Source organism: Zootoca vivipara, chromosome 6, assembly GCF_965207765.1.
Source record: "Zootoca vivipara chromosome 6, rZooViv2.hap1.1, whole genome shotgun sequence".
In the NCBI taxonomy this organism is placed as follows: Eukaryota; Metazoa; Chordata; class Lepidosauria; order Squamata; family Lacertidae; genus Zootoca; species Zootoca vivipara.
In genome coordinates this window covers 71,347,568-71,366,556 of record NC_142589.1, presented here as the reverse complement: position 1 = coordinate 71,366,556, position 18,989 = coordinate 71,347,568, and the positions used below count along the sequence as shown (strand labels likewise).

The 18,989-nt window shown below is 45.6% G+C and overlaps 1 protein-coding gene across 1 annotated transcript; it reads right to left on the bottom strand.

Moving 5' to 3' along the window:
- Positions 1–157: 157 nt before the first annotated feature.
- On the bottom strand, positions 158–17,901 carry PPP2R1A (protein phosphatase 2 scaffold subunit Aalpha). Its single transcript, XM_035118153.3, has 15 exons — positions 17,423–17,901; positions 12,518–12,608; positions 12,046–12,146; positions 10,734–10,966; positions 10,453–10,600; positions 10,214–10,369; positions 9,766–9,880; positions 8,777–8,847; positions 8,217–8,351; positions 7,033–7,206; positions 6,612–6,672; positions 4,424–4,578; positions 3,147–3,289; positions 2,853–2,944; positions 158–1,618 (listed from the first exon to the last, which is right to left on the bottom strand). Exons 1-15 carry the CDS (start codon positions 17,573–17,575, stop codon positions 1,602–1,604), a joined length of 1,845 nt encoding a protein of 614 aa, XP_034974044.2. The 5' UTR covers positions 17,576–17,901; the 3' UTR covers positions 158–1,601.
- Between the last annotated feature and the right edge of the window lie 1,088 nt (positions 17,902–18,989).

The following is an 18,989-nucleotide window of genomic DNA, read 5'->3' as shown; positions in this document are numbered from 1 at the left end:
TCAAAGCGCCTGTTCTGCGCAGGGCACACGCGGCAAAAAGACTTCCGGGGTTGTCGACTTTGGAATTTGAACCCTTCGGAAGTCGAGTCGTTCGGTTGTCGAGGTACCACTGTACTCTGTTCCCGTCACCCCAGCTCAAAGTGAATGAGATGCCAAATAACGATTGAACATTTTATTAATCGTAGAGAGGGGGGGGGAAACAAGTGTGTACACACACACACAAAAAATTCCAACAGTTTTAAAATTACATGCCACTAACAGAGGGTGTTTGGGTGTGTTTGTGTTAAGGGGTGTGTGGTTAGAAAACACACTTATATACTTGTTCAGTGCAAGAACCACAGAAGCAGCAGCTGGGAACTTAAAAAAAAGAGGGGTCAGGACCTAATCAGGGCAGACTAAGAGTGGAGGGGAAGAGGAAGTTGGTGGTGGTTTTTCATGATAGACGCTGGAGATTCCAATCAGCTAATATGCCACACTGGATAGTCCAAGCATTGCAGGAGACAGCGACCTGATTGCCCCTTCTGCTCCTGCCGACTGATGTCTTCATAAAAGCATCCCTTTACCCCCTCCCAAATTTAGGAAGGGCCAACCTTGAAAAGCCTGGCTGAAATAGCAGGTGTGTGTATGACAAATTTTTAGCCTAGAGGCAGTCTCCCCAAACGCTGAGGACCCAAGGCAACAATTCCTGCTGGGTTCATATCTGTCACCGCCCCAAAGTAATATTTTCTGCAAAGAGTTGCTTCTCCCAACATGCTATCTACAGAAGCTCCTTCCAGCACAGAAGATAGGGTACGAGGGGAACCTGAACTAAGAAAGAATAGTAGTGAGTTTGGTGAGAAATTAAAACAATAGGGATTTAAGCACCCCTTCCCCCCCCCACCTCTCTGGGGCTGGAGGGGAGAGGCCTCTGCTGCATTCAACTTATAGCATAGGAGAAGTTTGCTAACAAAGGCACCCCCTGAGAACTAGTTAGTTTTGTTGCTCTCTCTGATTAAGTGGTGTTAGAGATACTGAATGGAGGAACCCTGGGACTTTTTAAATCGCTGTGATGGGGGAGTGGCAGGGGCGATCTGACTTCCTACTGAGCGAACTTCATCAGGAGGAAGGCCAAATCAATACCTCATGCACAGCTACATACAGCACTGTGGGGAAGTTCTCATGCAAACCACGGGCAAAAGGTTACAGAAGCCCCAAGCAGGCCTTGCCTCCCCAGAGTGTTCACATTGATCATGCCAAGTGTAGGTTTGAAGGGGCTGCTCTGCCTCTCATGAGCTTGCACCAGGAGGCAGGACTGGAGGGGGGGGTGAGGGAGAGGCTGCCATTTGCTGCCACCTGGTGGCACAACAAAACTAAATATTGAACCCAGCTAAGATGAGAAAGGGAGGAAGTATCACAGCTGCCCAGGAAGGTTTCAGAACATGGAGCGAACGAAGAGTGGAAGAGGGAGGTGGACTCCAGAGTCGGCCATTGACCAATATCACCATATGGATCCACTTGAGCTGGGGGCTCATAGACATGCAGGGAAATGGGGAGGGGGAAGAGAAAGATCAGTCCAATTGGGGTCCAAGTGGAAGAGACAACAGCGTTGGGGCTCCTAGGGCTCAAACCAGTGCCAACACTGTGAAAAGAGAGAAAGAAAATGAGTTAAATTCCAAGGGTTACTTGCAGAAAGTTGCATACAAATTCCTCCACCGCCAGATTTCCAGATGGCTGGGTTTCTTTCTTGCATGAACAATCCCATATGCAATTATGAACATCTATTGTGACTGTACAGCTAGGAGAAGCAAGAGGGCTGCAGCTCCACCCTCTTGTCGTTGTTGGTTGACGGCTGCGACAGGAGCTGGCAGCTTGTAGGTATTAATGTGTCATCAGAAGCCATTCAGCCATAATCTCCGTGTCACCTCAACCACCAATCTCTGCCCCGTGAAGTCAGTCCACCCACTTAGACAATAGTCACTGAGCCAGGAGGAATCGAACTGTGTACATGCATTGTGCAAACTAACCTGATAAATATTCAGCCCCAGGGTTACAAAAAGGGCAAATCAAACTACTTGTGTGTGGGGATTGAAGGAAGATGCAAGAGCTACTGCCAAAACAAAGGAAGTTACAATGCTTGGGCCTTTTTTGTTTAGAAAGCAAATCTATGGAATTATGTGCGGTGAAGAAAATGGAAAGAGCAGCATTTCTCTACCTCTCTAAGGACCACCCACTGAAGGTGGGAGTCAGAACAAACAATAGGAAATACTTTACACCGCACATAGTGGAATGCATGACCATATGACACCAAGGCTATCAAGAGGCAATAGTCATAAGGGCTATGTACTATCTCCATGATCAGTGGCTCCAGACTACTGGGAAGCAGCCACATGCCCCAGGTCCTGCTTGTGAGCTTCCTACAGACATGTGGTTCGCCACTGTGGGGACCAGGAGGATGGACTAGATAGGCATTTAGTCTCATCCACAGCACTTGCTCCAAATTCAAGCAAGCTGCAACGTCTGTATCCTTCCCCATCCAAGCTTTTTTTTATGTACACCTCTCCCTCTCACCCCTGCTGATTATGGAGCTGGTAAAGAAAACCTCCCCTTGCAGCAGCAATTCCTTTCCCGCCTCACTCCTCTTCCCTTTGGCTGGAATAATTCAAGTATCAGGAGAAACACTTGGGCACTCTTCCAAGAGAGTTTGCACCCGTCTCAAATCTGGGACAGGAGCAAGCTCCAAGGCACCTCGGGAACAGAGGTTAAGAGGAGAAGGCCTCTGCTGACAAGCACATCCTTCCTAGTTGGAAGCAGGGCGGGAAGCAAGGACACAAGGCGAGGTTGTTCCCGTTGGGGAAAGGACATTTCTGACTCACCAGTCAGCGCCTCCTGGGCGAAGTATTTGACATCCACATCGGGGTCCTGTGTTAGTTTCTCCAGCACTGGCTTCACCTCATTCTGAAGGGTGCTGTGGGGATAAGAGTGGCAGAGGGATGAGTAGGAAAAAGTAAGTGGAAGGCAAAGGCAGTAAATCCAAAGGGCTTCAAAGGCCCCAAGTGCTTCTCCCACTTTCCCCCCTCCCCATAAATGCATCCTCCAATTGGGAGGAGTTTTGGGACTGCTGCCATAAAGGCATCAGGTGCAATGGTGTCCCCAGTGAACTGTCATACTTGTTGTCCAGGATTGGTCCAATTTTCTGAAGGGACTTGGCCACGTTGAAGCGGACGTTTGCTACGGCGTCGCCTGCCATCCGCAACACAGTGGGAAGCATGTGCTTGGTGGTGATCTCCTGCCCACACACCTCTGACAGCACCTAGCAAAGGAAAAGGCATAATGGAGCTGTATCATGATCAAGTGGGATTCACAGGGTACGTAGGAGACTTTGAGCTTCCCTTGGCTGCTAGGTCTGTGCTGCCCCCTCACTTTGAATGCCATACTTGCCGACGGAGCTAAAACGATGCCCTAGCCCTCAGAAAGCATAGGAGGTTTCGCCACTGGGAGTTTCCACTAAACAAGTAAAGCGCCCCTAAAATTTCTCAACATGTTTCACAGAAAGAGTATAATTAATCTGTTCCATAGGAGTCCTAGAAGAAGCACTCAGTAAAGGAGCAGTTTGAGGACTCTCCACTCCTCCTCCTCCTCCTCTCAAAGCATGATGCCCAATATCTAAACCAATCGACAACCCAATGCCTCTTAATGGATTTCCCTGGGCAGCTTATTCCTATGCAGAACAGCTCCATGAGTACTTGGTGATAAAAAAAGAAGAAGAACTCTGGTGTATCCAAGGCTAATCACCCTCAGAATAGACCCATGGAAAATGAATGGAAAGGACTAACTTCAGACCATTAATTTCAACAGAACTTAGAGACAGACAATCTAATGTGTGTTTGGGGGGGGGGGGGGGACGACCTGGAACCTGAAAGTTTTTACTCTCAAGTTTGAAAAGCAGGAAATCTCATCAGGGTGGGGTGGGGGAGCTCTTTTGTACCTGGCATAGGAGTCCATCCATTTCTAATGCCCCCCATCACCCTCCTCTTCCTCAGTGGTTTACACTGAAGGTAGTTTATATGGGGGGGGGCAAATTCAAAGTTCTGCACACAAAATGCCTCAAAAGTTGCAATTAAAAATATGCACCCGTTAATTTTGGTTCAGAAAACGGGTACATGAAGTAATCATGCAGAAATGGAAAACTCCACTAAAATATTGGAGAGCAATTTATTATCTGGAGAAAGAATTTTAGCTGCATCCAAATGGAATTGAAGTTCCTTCTAGGTCTAAATCCTTTAACAGAATATGGGACGTGGCAATATTAGAACAATTAATGACTTATAGGTGAGAGGAGAAAAGGAGAACATTTTTCATGCAGTATGGCAGCTCTTGCACATTCTTCCCTTTGCCCTGAGTTTATCCCAACTTCCTCCTCTACCCCATCCTTGCCCCAACTCACGTTGATGCAGAAGAGCGTGGTCATGCGGTGCAAGTAGTTGGGGTCGTTGGACATGGCCAGCACCTTGGGGATAATGGTGGCATGGGCCCAGTCCTTGCCAAACTTCTCCACAAGCTTCTTGAGGTTGCTGGTAGCTGCCTCTCGGATAGCGTAGACTGGAAAGGAGAGCAGAAGAGCAGTGTCAGCACAGGTTAAAAGGTGAGAACGGTCTGAACTAGAGCTATTGTCCAACTTCTTCAGCACATTTGGCACCCCATTTGCAAACCCACTCTGAAGTTTGCAAGATTTTCATGCATGTGTGGGTGCTTATTAAGGTCGTGCACCGGATCTGGCTAAAGTCCGGAGCCCAAACCAAATTCGGTCAATGGGAGGAGTGGATATCACTCTAGGTCAGGCATCCCCAAACTGCGGCCCTCCAGATGTTTTGGCCTACAACTCCCATGATCCCTAGCTAACAGGACCAGAGGTCGGGGAAGATGGGAATTGTAGTCCCAAACATCTGGAGGGCCGAAGTTTGGGGATGCCTGGTCTAGGTCCTTAGCATCTCTATGTCGAAAACCTTCTATGCTTTGCATTGGAAAACAATAGAAACCCAGCTCAATTTTAGACCACAAATGCTGCAAGGACTGGAGTTGGGATTGTACTCCTATGCCTTATACATGTCACTTGTTTCCTGCCCCATTAAAATTCAAAGCAGGAGATGGAAGTGCGACAGATTTCAGAGCCCCGCTCCAAAGAACAATAGGCATCTTTCCACTGGCAATTTACATCCACTCTAACGCGGCATTTGTCACTGGTTAAGCATCCCTTCCATGAAAACATTTGAAATTAGCAGTGAAATTCGGGGTGGAAATGAGGGAAGATAGGCTTTCAGAGATTTCATAAATTGATAGCTCATTTAACAATTTGAATTGTTCATTGGTCACACATTTTACTCGGTGAATATGAGACTGAAAGACACAAGTTCACTTCTGAATCATTCTGGATGCACTGAATGGTGTGTTTTTTTTAAGGCAGAAGGAAATGGATAAAAAAAGCAGTAGCTTTTGGTTAGAAAGCTTTTGGGCCTTGTACTTTTTCAACAGCCCCTAAATGGCCCCAGATATTTAAATTTTAGTTACATTATTCCCCCTCCACACAAAATGACTAAAAGAAATTTTAATTAGTGAACATGTTATTGAATACACATTTGTCTGGTTCAGATATTGTAAACCAGGGGTAGTCAACGTGGTAGCACTCGGATGTTCCTGAACTGCGACTTCCTTCATCCCTAACCACTGGCCATGCTGCCAAATATGATGGGAAGAACTGGTGCTCTTCAGGTGTTGCTGGGCCTCCTACGTTGGCTACCAGCTCTTGTTACAAGAGCAAGCCTCAGAAGGCTTTATGGTCTCATGCTTCCCCTCTGGTGTGGCAGCAAAGTGGATCAGAAGCCTTTTTTCTATCACTGTATGTTTGCCACAGCCTGCAGTGCCATCTGAACTTGGACAAGCAATGGTTAACCTTAACTATGGTTTTAAAAAAACCCCATCATTAATAACCATGGTTTAGTCTGTTATCTGATGTAAAACTAAGCAGAAGCTTCTGAGCTGTGCCAAAAGCATGAGGTTTTCTGTGGCTTATATAAACCATAACACGTGTAAACCAGGCTATTGAGTTAATGTGGCAAACAACCATGGAAACGAGCTACACTGCCCCCCTATCATTGTGAAATAATAGCATTGAACTTGAGCTTAATTGCTCCTGTGGCTGAAAAAGAACTCTCCCATTCAATATTAAAAAATACAACTTTTATTCCTGCACTAAAAGCTTAGATGAGTCAATTCTCTCTGCTGGAACAGGAGCTTTCATAATGGATCCCATTAGCTTTGAAATAAACTTTCTATGTTAAGAGATCTCTAGTTGGATATAAAGTGCTTGATATTTTAAAGAGATATAAAGCACCTGGGCCATAATTTAAAGAGCCACTTTAGCATGTGCTCTTGGCCCCCCTTCCTCTCTATAGCCCTTTCCCCTACAAATAAGGGTGATAAAAATCAACCCTCTAGTTAACAGGGAGAGACTGCACTTCTAATTCTTGTCCAGATGTGGCATTCTACCTTCCTTTATTTGAACAAATGCAAATGTAACCATAGGAAGAAAAAGGGTTAAGGGAGGAAAGGGAAATGTTTAAACTTGAGAGCCTTACCATGATCCACCAACCATGCCATGCAAAGGGAATTTAGCTTCTCGTCAAAGAATTCCACACCCTACAGAGGGGAAATTGCAGAGAGCTCAGATTAACTTGTAATAATGCCGTTTATGGGATTCTCACAGGCAGAAACAAAACACAGAGAAAGTGGTCTCACTCATATGGCAGGTAGGGAACAAACCAGTACAAAGGTTGTGAAAAGTTCCAGGTCTTTAAGCTGAATGGTTAATACTCCCCAAGCAAATGGGCAGCAACTAGCAGTTCCCACAAGGTGGGAAACATACAAAAGCCTTCACAAAGCCAAACAATGTGCCTGCGGCAACCCAGGCCCAGCTGACCCAAGAACATTTTGATCACTGCGTTCTCCCAGCACGTCAAACCTGTTCACTCATACGCAAAAAGCCAAAGATGCACTTACTAGCTGCCCAGCCAACAGGGGCATGTACTCGATGATGGCCAGTCGCACACGCCACTTGGCATCCTCTGCCAATTCCACAATGGCTGGCAGCAGGGACTGGGACAACTGCCGGATGCCAATCACCTCATTCACACAGTCCAGGTTAGAGATTATATTGAGTCTGACTTCCGGGCACTGCAGAAATGTGAACACAGTGAGATCAGAGGGCAATTCCACCTCCCAGGTGCAACCCCTAAAATCTACCCCCTCTTCTAGAACTAGTACATATGGACTGTGAATACTTGCATATCTTCTTCCACATCTAGACTAGGCTTGCAACCTTTTGACTTGGCGAGGTGGCTTTGATTTATTTTCTTACTACCCCAGCTTCCTTCCATCAAAAATCCCAAGGTGGCATACATGTGGCTCCCAGGCAATCACCTATCTAGGCGCTGACAAGACTCAGACTTGCTTAGCACCAGCAAGATGGTGACCTCACGTGCCTTCAGTCCATACTGGGGGCACAGCCTCCCATTTCAGAGGTGGAAGACACCAACCCTAATCTAAATTGGCCTAATTTGGCCATATAAGCCCTTGAACACCAAAGTCAAGGGTAGGTGTGGTACTATGTAGGAACCTGTTGGTCCATCCCATTCATTATTGAGTTTGTTCACAAATCTTTCCAGTCCCAGCTACCTAGCACTGAACCTGGAACCCTAAACATATAAGCATGTACTCTTATTACTTTTCTATGGCCTCTCTTTAGAGAAATTGGTCATTTACAACTCCAGCTGAGTTCCCAGAATTCCTTTGGGGGGGACCAGCAGAGTTAATTTACATTCACAGTGTGCAGAAACACCCCAAGGCATATCTGAGCCTCAGCTAATCTTATGTAACAACTCCCCCAGGATCCAACCTGGTGCCCTTCAGACACTGTTGGATCCTAACTCCATCAGCCCCAGCCAGGAAGGCCCAATGGTCAAGGATGATGGCAGTTGTAAGTCAACCATATCTGGAGGACACCAGGTTGGGGAAGGCTATATTTAGCACTTCAGAGGCAAGGGAGGTAAGCAGCCATGAAATAATGCAACTTAAGGAGATGAAGGCAGGGAAATGCTCCTAAGGCCAAACAGTTTGACACAGAACTGTTAACAAGTGGCCCAAAGGAACACGATGGGGGGGTGGGGATGGGGTGGACCACTCACCTCATCTTTGAGCTGAGCCAAGAAGAGAGGCAGCAGGTGTTCAATCGTGTTGTCTTTGCCCAAAATGGGAGACAATCCCATGATCACAGATGCCAAAGCTGATTTTACATGTTGATTGGCATCTGACACTAGTTCCTGAATGGCAAAAAGTAGTATTAAAAAAAAAACAAACAAACAGAAATTTACTTGCTTGCTGTGAGGCCAACCAAAAACACTGCACTCTGGGTAGCTGACAAACATAAAATACAAGCAAATGGGACACACTGAACACAAACATATCTGCAGTAACTCTTCAACCCATATTCAAAGCATACATACATCTTACTTCTTTATTCTATTACAAGCAACCTTTATACTGTAAATCGCCCTGTGAATGTCAGGTGACAGGCAGTATATAAATTTAACAAACAAACAAACAGTAAAGTCACCCCCTGCTTTAACAGTGAGACACTTGCCTCCATGGTTTCTTCAGCCCTTATTTGTACTGTTATTGCAAGCCTGCAAATGCTTCAAAAAACAAGCTCAAGACTCACTAGAGATTGTCACGTCCTAGAACATACCTTAATGCAGGGCAAGATCTGGGTCATAATGACATTTTCACGGCAATCAGGAGACAGGTTTTCACAGAACTCTTAAGGAAAAACAGTAATCACATTGTTAGGGCTTCACAACCAAAGTGGTGCAGTGGGAATGCTGTTTATCTGGCTAACAAGGAGCCCATCAGGAAGATACAGTGGTGCCTCACTAGACGAATTTTCTTATAATGAAAAATTCGTCTAGCGAATCCCATAGGAATGCATTGAATATTTTTTGATTTTTTTTTTTTGCCCATAGGAACGCATTAATTGAATTTCAATGCATTCCTATGGGAAACCACGATTCGCTAGACGAATTTTTCATAAAACGAACTCGTCTAGCGAGGCAACCTCCGCTCAAAAAATCCTTTCATTAAGCGGAAATTTCGTTAAGCAGGGCATTCGTTAAGCGAGGCACCACTGTATGAGCTCTAAGTTAAAGCTCTAGTAGTCCATTAGGCATCATCACTCCACTGTCAGACTTCCTAACACACCATAATGTACAAATTGCTGACCTCCTGAAACGTATCTTCCTGCAACTGAATTTAGACAAGTCTCTCTTGTTTCTATAAACAATGTAATTTGGCTGTTTAAAGGTTAGTTGTTGCGGCATTATAGAACTACGTCATGTGCAACCTTTAAACACTTTACCTCTTATAAGCATTCATTTTCTATCACTTACATTGCCCCTCTCCCTAGTTTCTTCAAGATGTCAAATAAGTTCAGAATAAAGCCATGTATAGGGAACAGAAGTTATATTACAACAACGAAAATCTGATTTGCAATATTTGAATGCTGAATTTACCTTTTCTAGAACAGAAATAGCACAAAACATGAACTGCTGTTTACAGGATTTCAGATACGTGAGAATACGGATGTGGCAGGAGCACCCCCTCAGAGAATCTGGGTTCCCTTTGATTCCAAACAATTGGAAGGCTCAAGCCAACACCACAGGCGGTGTGACTGCAACTGACCTTTGACTTTGTGGGAGGCAGCAGCCCGCACTTCAGCTTCACAGTCTTTCATCAGGTTCTGGAATGCTGGGACCAAGTCGGTTTTTGTGATTTCTGGACCGACAGCTTTCTGGAGCTGTAGGGAAGAAAAGGCAAAACATATGATGATGATCCCAAATGAATCCCTGCCAAAAAGAATTGTGCTCGAACTGAGAAATACCCTGGAACTGCAGAAATAAGAGGAAAGGACCCTGCTTCTGACCAGAGGAATAAGAGCACTAAGTGAGTTTTTGCAACATTCTTTTAATAAGTTGAATTGAGTTTTGTTTGTTTTAAAAGCAATAATGTGTGTATACACACACACAAAGTTTGAATTTCAGATGATTTGATCAAAAGGCTGGGTAAAAATCTTTAAAATAAAACGAATACCACACAAGCACTGCTGTGGCATAGATGGACTCATACTAACCTCCGTGAACTTGTCAGCCACCATGTAACGGACCCGCCAAGATTTGTCCTCTGCTGCTTGCCGTAGTGTTGGCATCACCAACGATTCCAGGTCCTCCTGGGGCAGGAGCTGTGCAATATTAACACAGGCCTCCACAGCTAACAAACGCACGGAGTCCTGTATGAGAGACGTGAGGTGTGTTACAGGTGATCTAGTCTGGCCCAGCCCTCTCCTAGAAAGCAATGTGCCATCCCACAGACCTGCTCATCAGAGGCCAAGTTAGAGAACATGGGGATGATCTCGCTCTTGACATGTTCCAGCTCCAAGACCTTTGCGAATTCACCCAGTTTAGAGGCTGCCGCTCGCCTGACCATCGGAGTGTCATCCGAGCACAAGTTCCGGAAGTACCTGCAGGAAAGGGATAAGTGACAAGGACCGTCAGCTGGGAAATACAGAACCGTCTGAATTGGTGTCTCTCACCCTTTGACATCAGTGACCCAACAAACAGGCCCTGGACCTTAAAGTAAAGCATCTCACTTACTGTCGGAGCTCAGCTTTGACCGAACTGGAGACTCGAGGGTAACAGACACTGAAGAGGCCACAAGCAGAGGTGCGGGAGGTGAACCAGTCACCTCCTGCCAGTCGCTTCACGAGGGGCACAAAGTGGGCCTCAAGGTCAGATGGAGAGTGTTCATGGGAGATGGCTCGCAGAGACTCCACTGCTTTGTCCCGCACCACTGTCTCCTCAACAGTAGCAAGGCTCTCGAGCGGAGGCTGCAGCACAAAAAGGGAGGATGCATTACACATTAAATGCAATGTCTGCAGCTTAGCATATCGAAGAGTGTTGTAACACCAAATGTGTTACTGCCTGACCTTTTGTGGGTCTCTTATTACAGTAAGTAATAACAGAAATGGAGGGGGGGGATTTGAAGAAAAATGTGATGTTTTGAAAGCTAGATAAATTATCTAAAGATGTGGCATCCTGTCTAAGCAACTTCCTCCCAAGGGAATGTAAGACTGGCTCCATCTCAGCTTTCTGTTCCACATGGGTTTTTAATGGTTTTTAGTATGTGAGTTAATTCCACTTCTCCAGATTTCAATGTATGTTCTGCTCCATTCATAATGTAGTTTACTGATAATCTAGCAAGGGTCCCCAAGGCAGTATGTGTGCACGTGCACACACACAAAACTAAGTTTAGATATTTTGGTTTTGTACACTGCTTTGGATACCCTCTCTAGGGCCAAAAGACAATTTATAAATATTTTTTATAATAAATCAGCAAATCCCTCAAGGAAGAAAACAGTCTTCTAATAGTTCCAGCATGCCCCTGTTACAGTCTTTGGCCCCTGTGCAATTTCTGGAAATACAGAAATTCTGTTTTCAAAGAAGTATGAAGAGGAGGAAGAAAATATGGAAAGCAAGGGGTGCAACTTGTATTGTGTGACAGTGTATGTCAACCGTGCATGGAATCCAAATACAAAGTTACAGCATCTGTTGTTTTGGGGCAACATTGTTGGAAGTGAATTGGAAATAATAATAATAATTTATACCCCGCCCATCTGGCTGAGTTTCCCCAGCCACTCTGGGCGGCTCCCAATCGAGTGTTAAAAACATTCCATATCCCATTAAGCTGCACTTTAGAAGCAGGCAAAGGGTGGATGCATGCTACCATTTCACAACATATCCTTTTTACTAGTGGGCAGTATAATTTAGAATCCAAGCTAGGGCCACCCTCAAATTTGCTAATGACCAACACTTCCCCCACTAAAGTTTGAAAGGAACAGAGGTGTTATAAAATTTCACATTCTCCCACTGTGGAGATTACTCTTCCCCAGGCATTCACTGGGCTTACCAGCAAGCAATGGACATATTCAGGGCCCCCAACCAGAGCTGTGAAGGTTCCCAGCTGTTCCGCCAGAGCAAGTAGCACTTCATCCTCATCATAAATAGTGTCTGTGGGGAGAAAAAAAAATCAGTTAAAGCAAATAGAGACTAAAATCTGCATTGTCAAGAGCAGGAAGTACACCTTGGGCACAAGCAATCCCATCAGCACAATCTTGAACCAACTAAATTCAACAAGGACGCAGTCCCTTTCTTTTGGCAAGGCTGCATTCATCAGCAAAGCTTTGAAAAGGATTTAAAATTCTGTAAGAGTTTCAAGTGCCACTGAGCACATATATACCGCAGCCCTAAAAAGAAAATCACTACAGCTTTGGAAAAGGGATTTGGCGTACTGCCCAAGCTGCAATTCAAACTTGCATGCATCACAGCCCCTAGACTCAATTCCTATTCCCTAAAATCAGAGTTCCTGGTCTTTTCATTACCTGTGAGAAAAGGCAAAAGCTCGCTGCGCGTCCTCTCAACTCCCAGGGCTAGTGCAATGGTGGAGAGTTTCTTGATGCTGTTCAGACGTAGCTGCATAGGAGAGAAAGAAATCAAAAGAACACATTTTTAAAAGGTGAGCCACTAATTTGCCAGCCAACCCTGATTCCTCATGAGATGTCACTGGAGTACAATCAATATAGCGATAGCAGGTTTAAGTGGTATGTAGTCAGAAAACATGCTGGACACCAAAGAAAAGGTCCATGGGAGGTATGGCTTTTCCAAACTCTGAAATAAGCAGGCCATAACTTGTGCGAGCGAGAAATGGGGGGGAAACATTTCAGAGATGTCCCCTGTAACTTTCTTGATTACATACAGAACAAACCTACCTTGCAAATAAATCTACAAAAGGTGATGGCCTACTTATCATTTTTACACTACGATATGCAGTCAGTGTGGCAAATTGAGGGAACCAAATGGGACACTTCCTGGACAGAGAAAACCTGGACATAACTAGCTGTGCGTTCACTAGATTGCTGTAATGTGCTGCAAGTAGGGTTGCCTTTGAGGAATACTGGACTACCTATGTTTTCCAAAAACATGCCTGCTGGTTTGCCAAGTGGAACCAGCCAACAGAAACATCTCTCTGTTTGTTTTAACGCAACTGCACTAACTTCCAGCCCATTTTTTAAAAAGAAAAAAGTATTAGCAGCTGTCCTGGGAGCAGCAAAACGGTATGAGTGGAACATAAACATTATCTATACAATTCAATAAATAAAACACCCAATTGTTGAGATCGGTTGTTTCCTGTTATGAATCACCCAATTAATCATCCACCATCCCTGTTAGAAAAGTAATTTCTGGAAGGCTACTACTGGTGGCAGATCATCATCATGCAGCAACACCAAAGGGCAGATCCATTTTCATTTTTGAGGGCACTGTGAGATAACATCATGAAGCCATGTAGATTCTAGAACAATAAGTTTTGTTAGGTGGGCCCAGTAATAAAGGTAAAAGGACCCCTGACCGGTAGGTCCACTCGCGGATGACATTGGGGTTGCGGCGCTAATCTGGCTTTACTGGCCGAGGGAGCCTGTGTACAGCTTCCGGGTCATGTGGCCAGCATGACTAAGCCGCTTTCTGGCCAACCAGAGTAGCGTATGAAGCCATCTAGATTCTAGAACAGGCATCCCCAGACTGCGGCCCTCCAGATTTTTTGGTCTACAACTCCCATGATCCCTAGCTAACAGGACCAGTGGTCAGGGAAGATGGGAATTGTAGTCCAAAACATCTGGAGGGCCGAAGTTTGGGGATGCCTGTTCTAGAACAATGAATTTCGTTAGGCAGGCCCAGTAATAGTTGAGGGCAAAAGATATTTCTTTCTCTCATTAACACCCCTTTCAGTTTACTTCTTCACTCATTTTGCATGCAGTGCCATTAAACTATTGCTTGTGAATCCCACTGTTTTGAATAGTTAAAAGGAAAGCCCCCAAAGCAGCAACTCATAGTTGTTCTTTGCTTTGCTGGGTAAAGGGAAGCTCTTTGAATCACCTGGAGAGGGGCAGGGATACCCCTACAAGATTGCCTACTGTGAAGGGGTGTGCGTGCGTGTGGAATGGTGTTGAGCAGGCATACGCCGAGGTGAGCCGGAGTGCACGCGGGTACACATGCGCAAACGCTATTTCCGGCACTCCTTCCAGCGCGAAGGAGGCATGTGCACCTTCCCATTGGCTGCAGGAGCTTCCTGCTGTCAATGGGAAGCTGGCTAGCGTCGTGGAAGGCGGTCCCCGCTCTGCTCCGCTCTGCTCCAGTGCGGCACACAGGAGCTGACCGAGTGGGTGGCGAGGGTCCATAGGCCGCTTGTGGCCCATGGGCCTTAGGTTGCCGACCCCTGGTGTTGAGTGTTTGACATACCAGAGAAGATGATTAGGTACCTTACACCTATCCCCTCTTCCAATCTTTCCCTCAATGAAAATATCTCTGGCCACCTCGCCAACCTGGCCTCTGGTCTGCTGATGCTGTAGGAAATTCCTCCAATCTATTACTTTAGCATGGTTGATCTGAACTATATTACTGAGGGTAGGTAGGGTAAGGGAGCTTGGAAAAAATACTCTCTCCCAGCTGTGCCCCCCTAGGTACTCAGGTTTGGAATCAGATTTGATTGACTGGTTGGAGAGAATGATGTGGTCTTCCGCCAGGCTTTTCATCTATTTAAGTAGCAATCTGCTGTGTTTGAACCTTGTGCAGGACAATTAGGACAAACTGGAAATTCTGCTGCTATACTGCCCACCCTGCTGTCTAGGGGTCTCACTGCCCGTATCAACAGATGTGACCTCAGCTTTGTTGTTGAGAGTGCCCAGAATTGCTCTAGGGGATCCCAACACCCACCATATCAAGGGCAGCTCTGGACCAGACAGCCAGAGTAGTCCCAACATGTCAATGGCCCAAGCCATGTAGCAGAGGACAATAACGGTTTTTTTTAGTAATATTAATAATATTATTACTGCAGAAAACATACAGAGGGAGAAATTCACATGTTTAGGCTGGCATACTAGCTATGACCCTACCTGGGCAAATATGGGCTAGCTTTCAAGCCCTGATAACCTACTGAATTTATTCCTGCAATGTGTATCATATGTGGGGAAGCTAGAATTGAAAATGTTTCTGAAACTTCAGTTAGTACCCTTGTAGCCATATTCTGTATCTTGTGGGGCAGGTGTATATATTGTGCCAGTACTCCATCATATTTTTGTTTGTCATTATGATATGTATTTTTCTGTTTTTATATTGTAAACTGCCTTGTGATCTTCAGATGTAGCAGGCACCCCCAAACTTCGGCCCTCCAGATGTTTTGGACTACAATTCCCATCATCCCTGACCACTGGTCCTCTTAGCTAGGGATCATGGGAGTTGTAGGCCAAAACATCTGGAGGGCCACAGTTTGGGGATGCCTGAGATGGAGGGTGGTATTGAAACTGAATAAAATAAATGATAAAAATCTTCACTGACTTCTGTTCCATTCCTAAGCCCAATTTTAAGTGCTGATTTTGACACTGGCATCTGAAGGAGCACCTCTCCCCATATGTACCTACATATGCCGAGTTGTCATCTGATGCTCTTCTCAAAGGGCTCTTGCCAAATGAGGCAGGGAAGGTGGCCCTGCAGGAAAGGCCTTCTCAGCAGCCTCACCATCACCACCTGTGAAGTGCCTTCCCCAGAGAAGGCATCTATTTTAAGATATTTCCAGCACTTTGAAAAGCTTTCCTTTTCCCCAGGGCTTTTAGTAACTACTGTTATAACTCTGCAAAATTTGAATTCCTCTGTGGTGCATTTAATTTAATGTTGCATAGTTGTGATCGTCTGCTCAGTCTGTATTTATATATAGTTCTGAAGTTTTTGTTACTATACTGATAGAAATTATTATAACTTGTTCTTGTTTTTATCTTGCCAGCCCCCTAGAAAATGTCTTATAGGGCAACTCACAAATATTCTAAATTAATAAAGATGGAGAGCCTTAGTAACACCCATCTCATGCTACATGTACTGCACTGCACACACACACACATCTGCCATTCTTTTCTATAATACCATAATGTAATGTAACATGGGAAATTGATTTACATAAAGAGGCAGGTCTTACACTCTAAATTAAGCAGCGGGGACAACAGCTTAAAAAGCAAGAATGAACAAGGATAACAAGGGATAATGGTAAGTAAGGGAAGCCACACAATTTAAGCTTGGTTTACAACCTTGAAGTAATTAAACACATTTTACATCTGAAACAGAAACCCCTAAAATGACACCCTGAAGCTCCTTTCATCACATCAAACCACAGCTGTATAATAGCACATGTACATATTCTTCCAATGAACCTTTCCTTTTCCCTCCCCCAACCCTTTACTGGCTTTTAGACTGTTAACTCCTCAGGGCAGAGACCTTGTTCTGTGCTGCTCTACAAACAGCAGTTCAGTGTTGCTTTTTTACATACAAAATACAAAGGAACAGCTATTTTAGATGCACCTCGGGTGCCACCTCTGCTAGCCCTCAAACAATTCCAGCACTGCAGCCGTTTGGCCCCAAAACACATCTGATGTATCACCAAACAAAGTATTATGGATGGTATTGAGGGATGCAGCCATTCCCAATGGGCACCATGCTAGCATTAATCACAGATTCCAAAACTCTGCATTCCTTACAACCAGAAACCCAAGTGATATGAGAGAGAGAGAGAGAGAGAGAGAGAGAGAGAGAGAGAGAAGGGGAGCAGTCGCGCACCCCACATACATACTAAGGCTACCTCAAGGAGGACACCCCTACTGATACCTCCCCGCCCCCATGACTGGCTCCCCTCCATGACAATAGGCAATGCACCACTTCCTCGTCTATGTCCTTAGCCTAACAAGCCCTTAGCAGAAAAAGCCGTGGTATGACGGGCAGGAGACCCCTCCCCTGGAGATCAGAACAAGACGCTTCCTTGATTGGTCAGGAAACACCAGTATAATGAATAGGCGAAGCTCGACCCAATCAGGAGCCTCCTCTCGCCATTCCATCAATATATTTATTAAAGAGAAAATGCGACCCTCCTCTTGGTGGTTTTGACTAACCCCCATACCAAACAGGTCGCCCAGCCAATCACGTGGCTGCTCGCATCACGGACGAAGGGGGGAGTTACTGAATAATACGGACCCTTCCATTAGCCAACACCCTGCTCCTCGCCTTCTCAAATGAAAATCCTTACAGCCAATCCGGTTGAGATTCTGATCGCTCACACACGGGGTTCTCGGATGAAAAGCGGCCGCTGATTGGCTACTGTAACCCAAGGCGCGGCTTTCGGGCCCCGGCTGCCCGAATAAACACCGGCCGCTTTCCCTTAGGCCCAGGGAGGCGTCCGTAGACGCGGGCCGTACCTGAACGTCTTCGTTCCGCAGCTCATCGATCAGCACAGCAATAGGGTAAAGGGAGTCATCTCCGTCGGCGGCCGCCATCTTACCTCCCGGCTTCGTCTCTGAAGGGTGCGCGGGGTTCGCGCAGACGCCTTGCAGGGGCGGCTCAAAAGCCATTGGCTGCCTAGGATGCCAATCTCAACTATTCCTGAAGCTAATTGGCTTGTTTCTAGCACGCCCCACCTCTTCTGTACTCCTGTTTGAAATAGCCTTATATCAGTCATGCTCTCTCTTGCTATTCATTGGATTAGACATTCAGAAATCGACCACTCAGTAAAAAGCATTAGGAACGGGTTCCCTTAATTCCCACCTCTTCCTTATAGGCATTGGCTAGATGTACTCTATCCCCACCTCCGTCACCCTATCATGGGTTGAATTTTATATTTGTATTCCCAGTCAATTCGGCTTCGCGGGCTCTGAAAGGAAATTGCCCCTCCATCCTTGGCACGCTATTGGATGGAACCGAAAGCCCGCCCTCCATGTTTTGGAAGACGATTGGCTGTTCATTTTTGAGCGACAATGAAGAGTATCCAATAGTAGGCATTTGCTTCGCCCGAAGAGGCGGAGATGGACAAGGCGAAGGGGTCAGACCACATGTATACACGTTGCCGAAGCAACCACGCGTTATTCCTGCCCGCAGGGCGACGGAGTTCTCGCCTGACGTCACTGTATATTGTGGCGCAATTTTAAAACGCAGCCGTATGATGTCATCTTTGCGGGATAATAGGATAAACTAAAAAAATGCAATACGTAAAAGTGTTACATATGTAACCACTATTCACCAAAGAATTGGAAGGGACCCCAAGGGTCATCTAATCCAATCCTATGCAATGCAAAAATCTCAATACATAGGCCCTTATCCAATTTGAAACCGTACCTGCACCAGCTTTGCTTTGCTAAAATGTATTGGCAGTTTTCATGCTGCACCATTGGTTCTTCTCCCACTGTGGCCATGCTCCGTCTAGTCTGCACAGTGGACCTACCATCCATTGTTGCACCAGCCCCATTCGATGAATAAAATGCAAGCAACAAAATAATTTATAAACGAAATGTGTGCACATATGTGTGAGCTTATGTATTGATAATAAACTCTCTGTGTGTCTCACTGAATGCATGCCAAACAGAATTATACAACATCTTCAGCTGCTCTGGTGCTGCACTGACAAAAGGAGAACATTGCAAACGACCTCAAAGGTCGAAACGCAGCTCCCAAACCGAGCAGCGCTTACAGTTTCTTGCAGGCACTATGACAGCTGCAATTCCCTAACAACCTGGTTATCTTGAAAACAGGTCTGGAGCAAAAAGAACTGGAGGACACCATGTTGTCTACCTCTACTCCAGGGGTCCCCAAACTAAGGCCCAGGGGCTGGATGCGGCCCAATCGCCTTCTCAATCCGGCCCGTGGACGGTCCAGAAATCAGCATATTTTTACATGAGTAGAATGTGTCCATTTATTTAAAATGCATCTCTGGGTTATTTGTGGGGCCTGCCTGGTGTTTTTACATGAGTAGAAAGTGTCCTTTTATTTAAA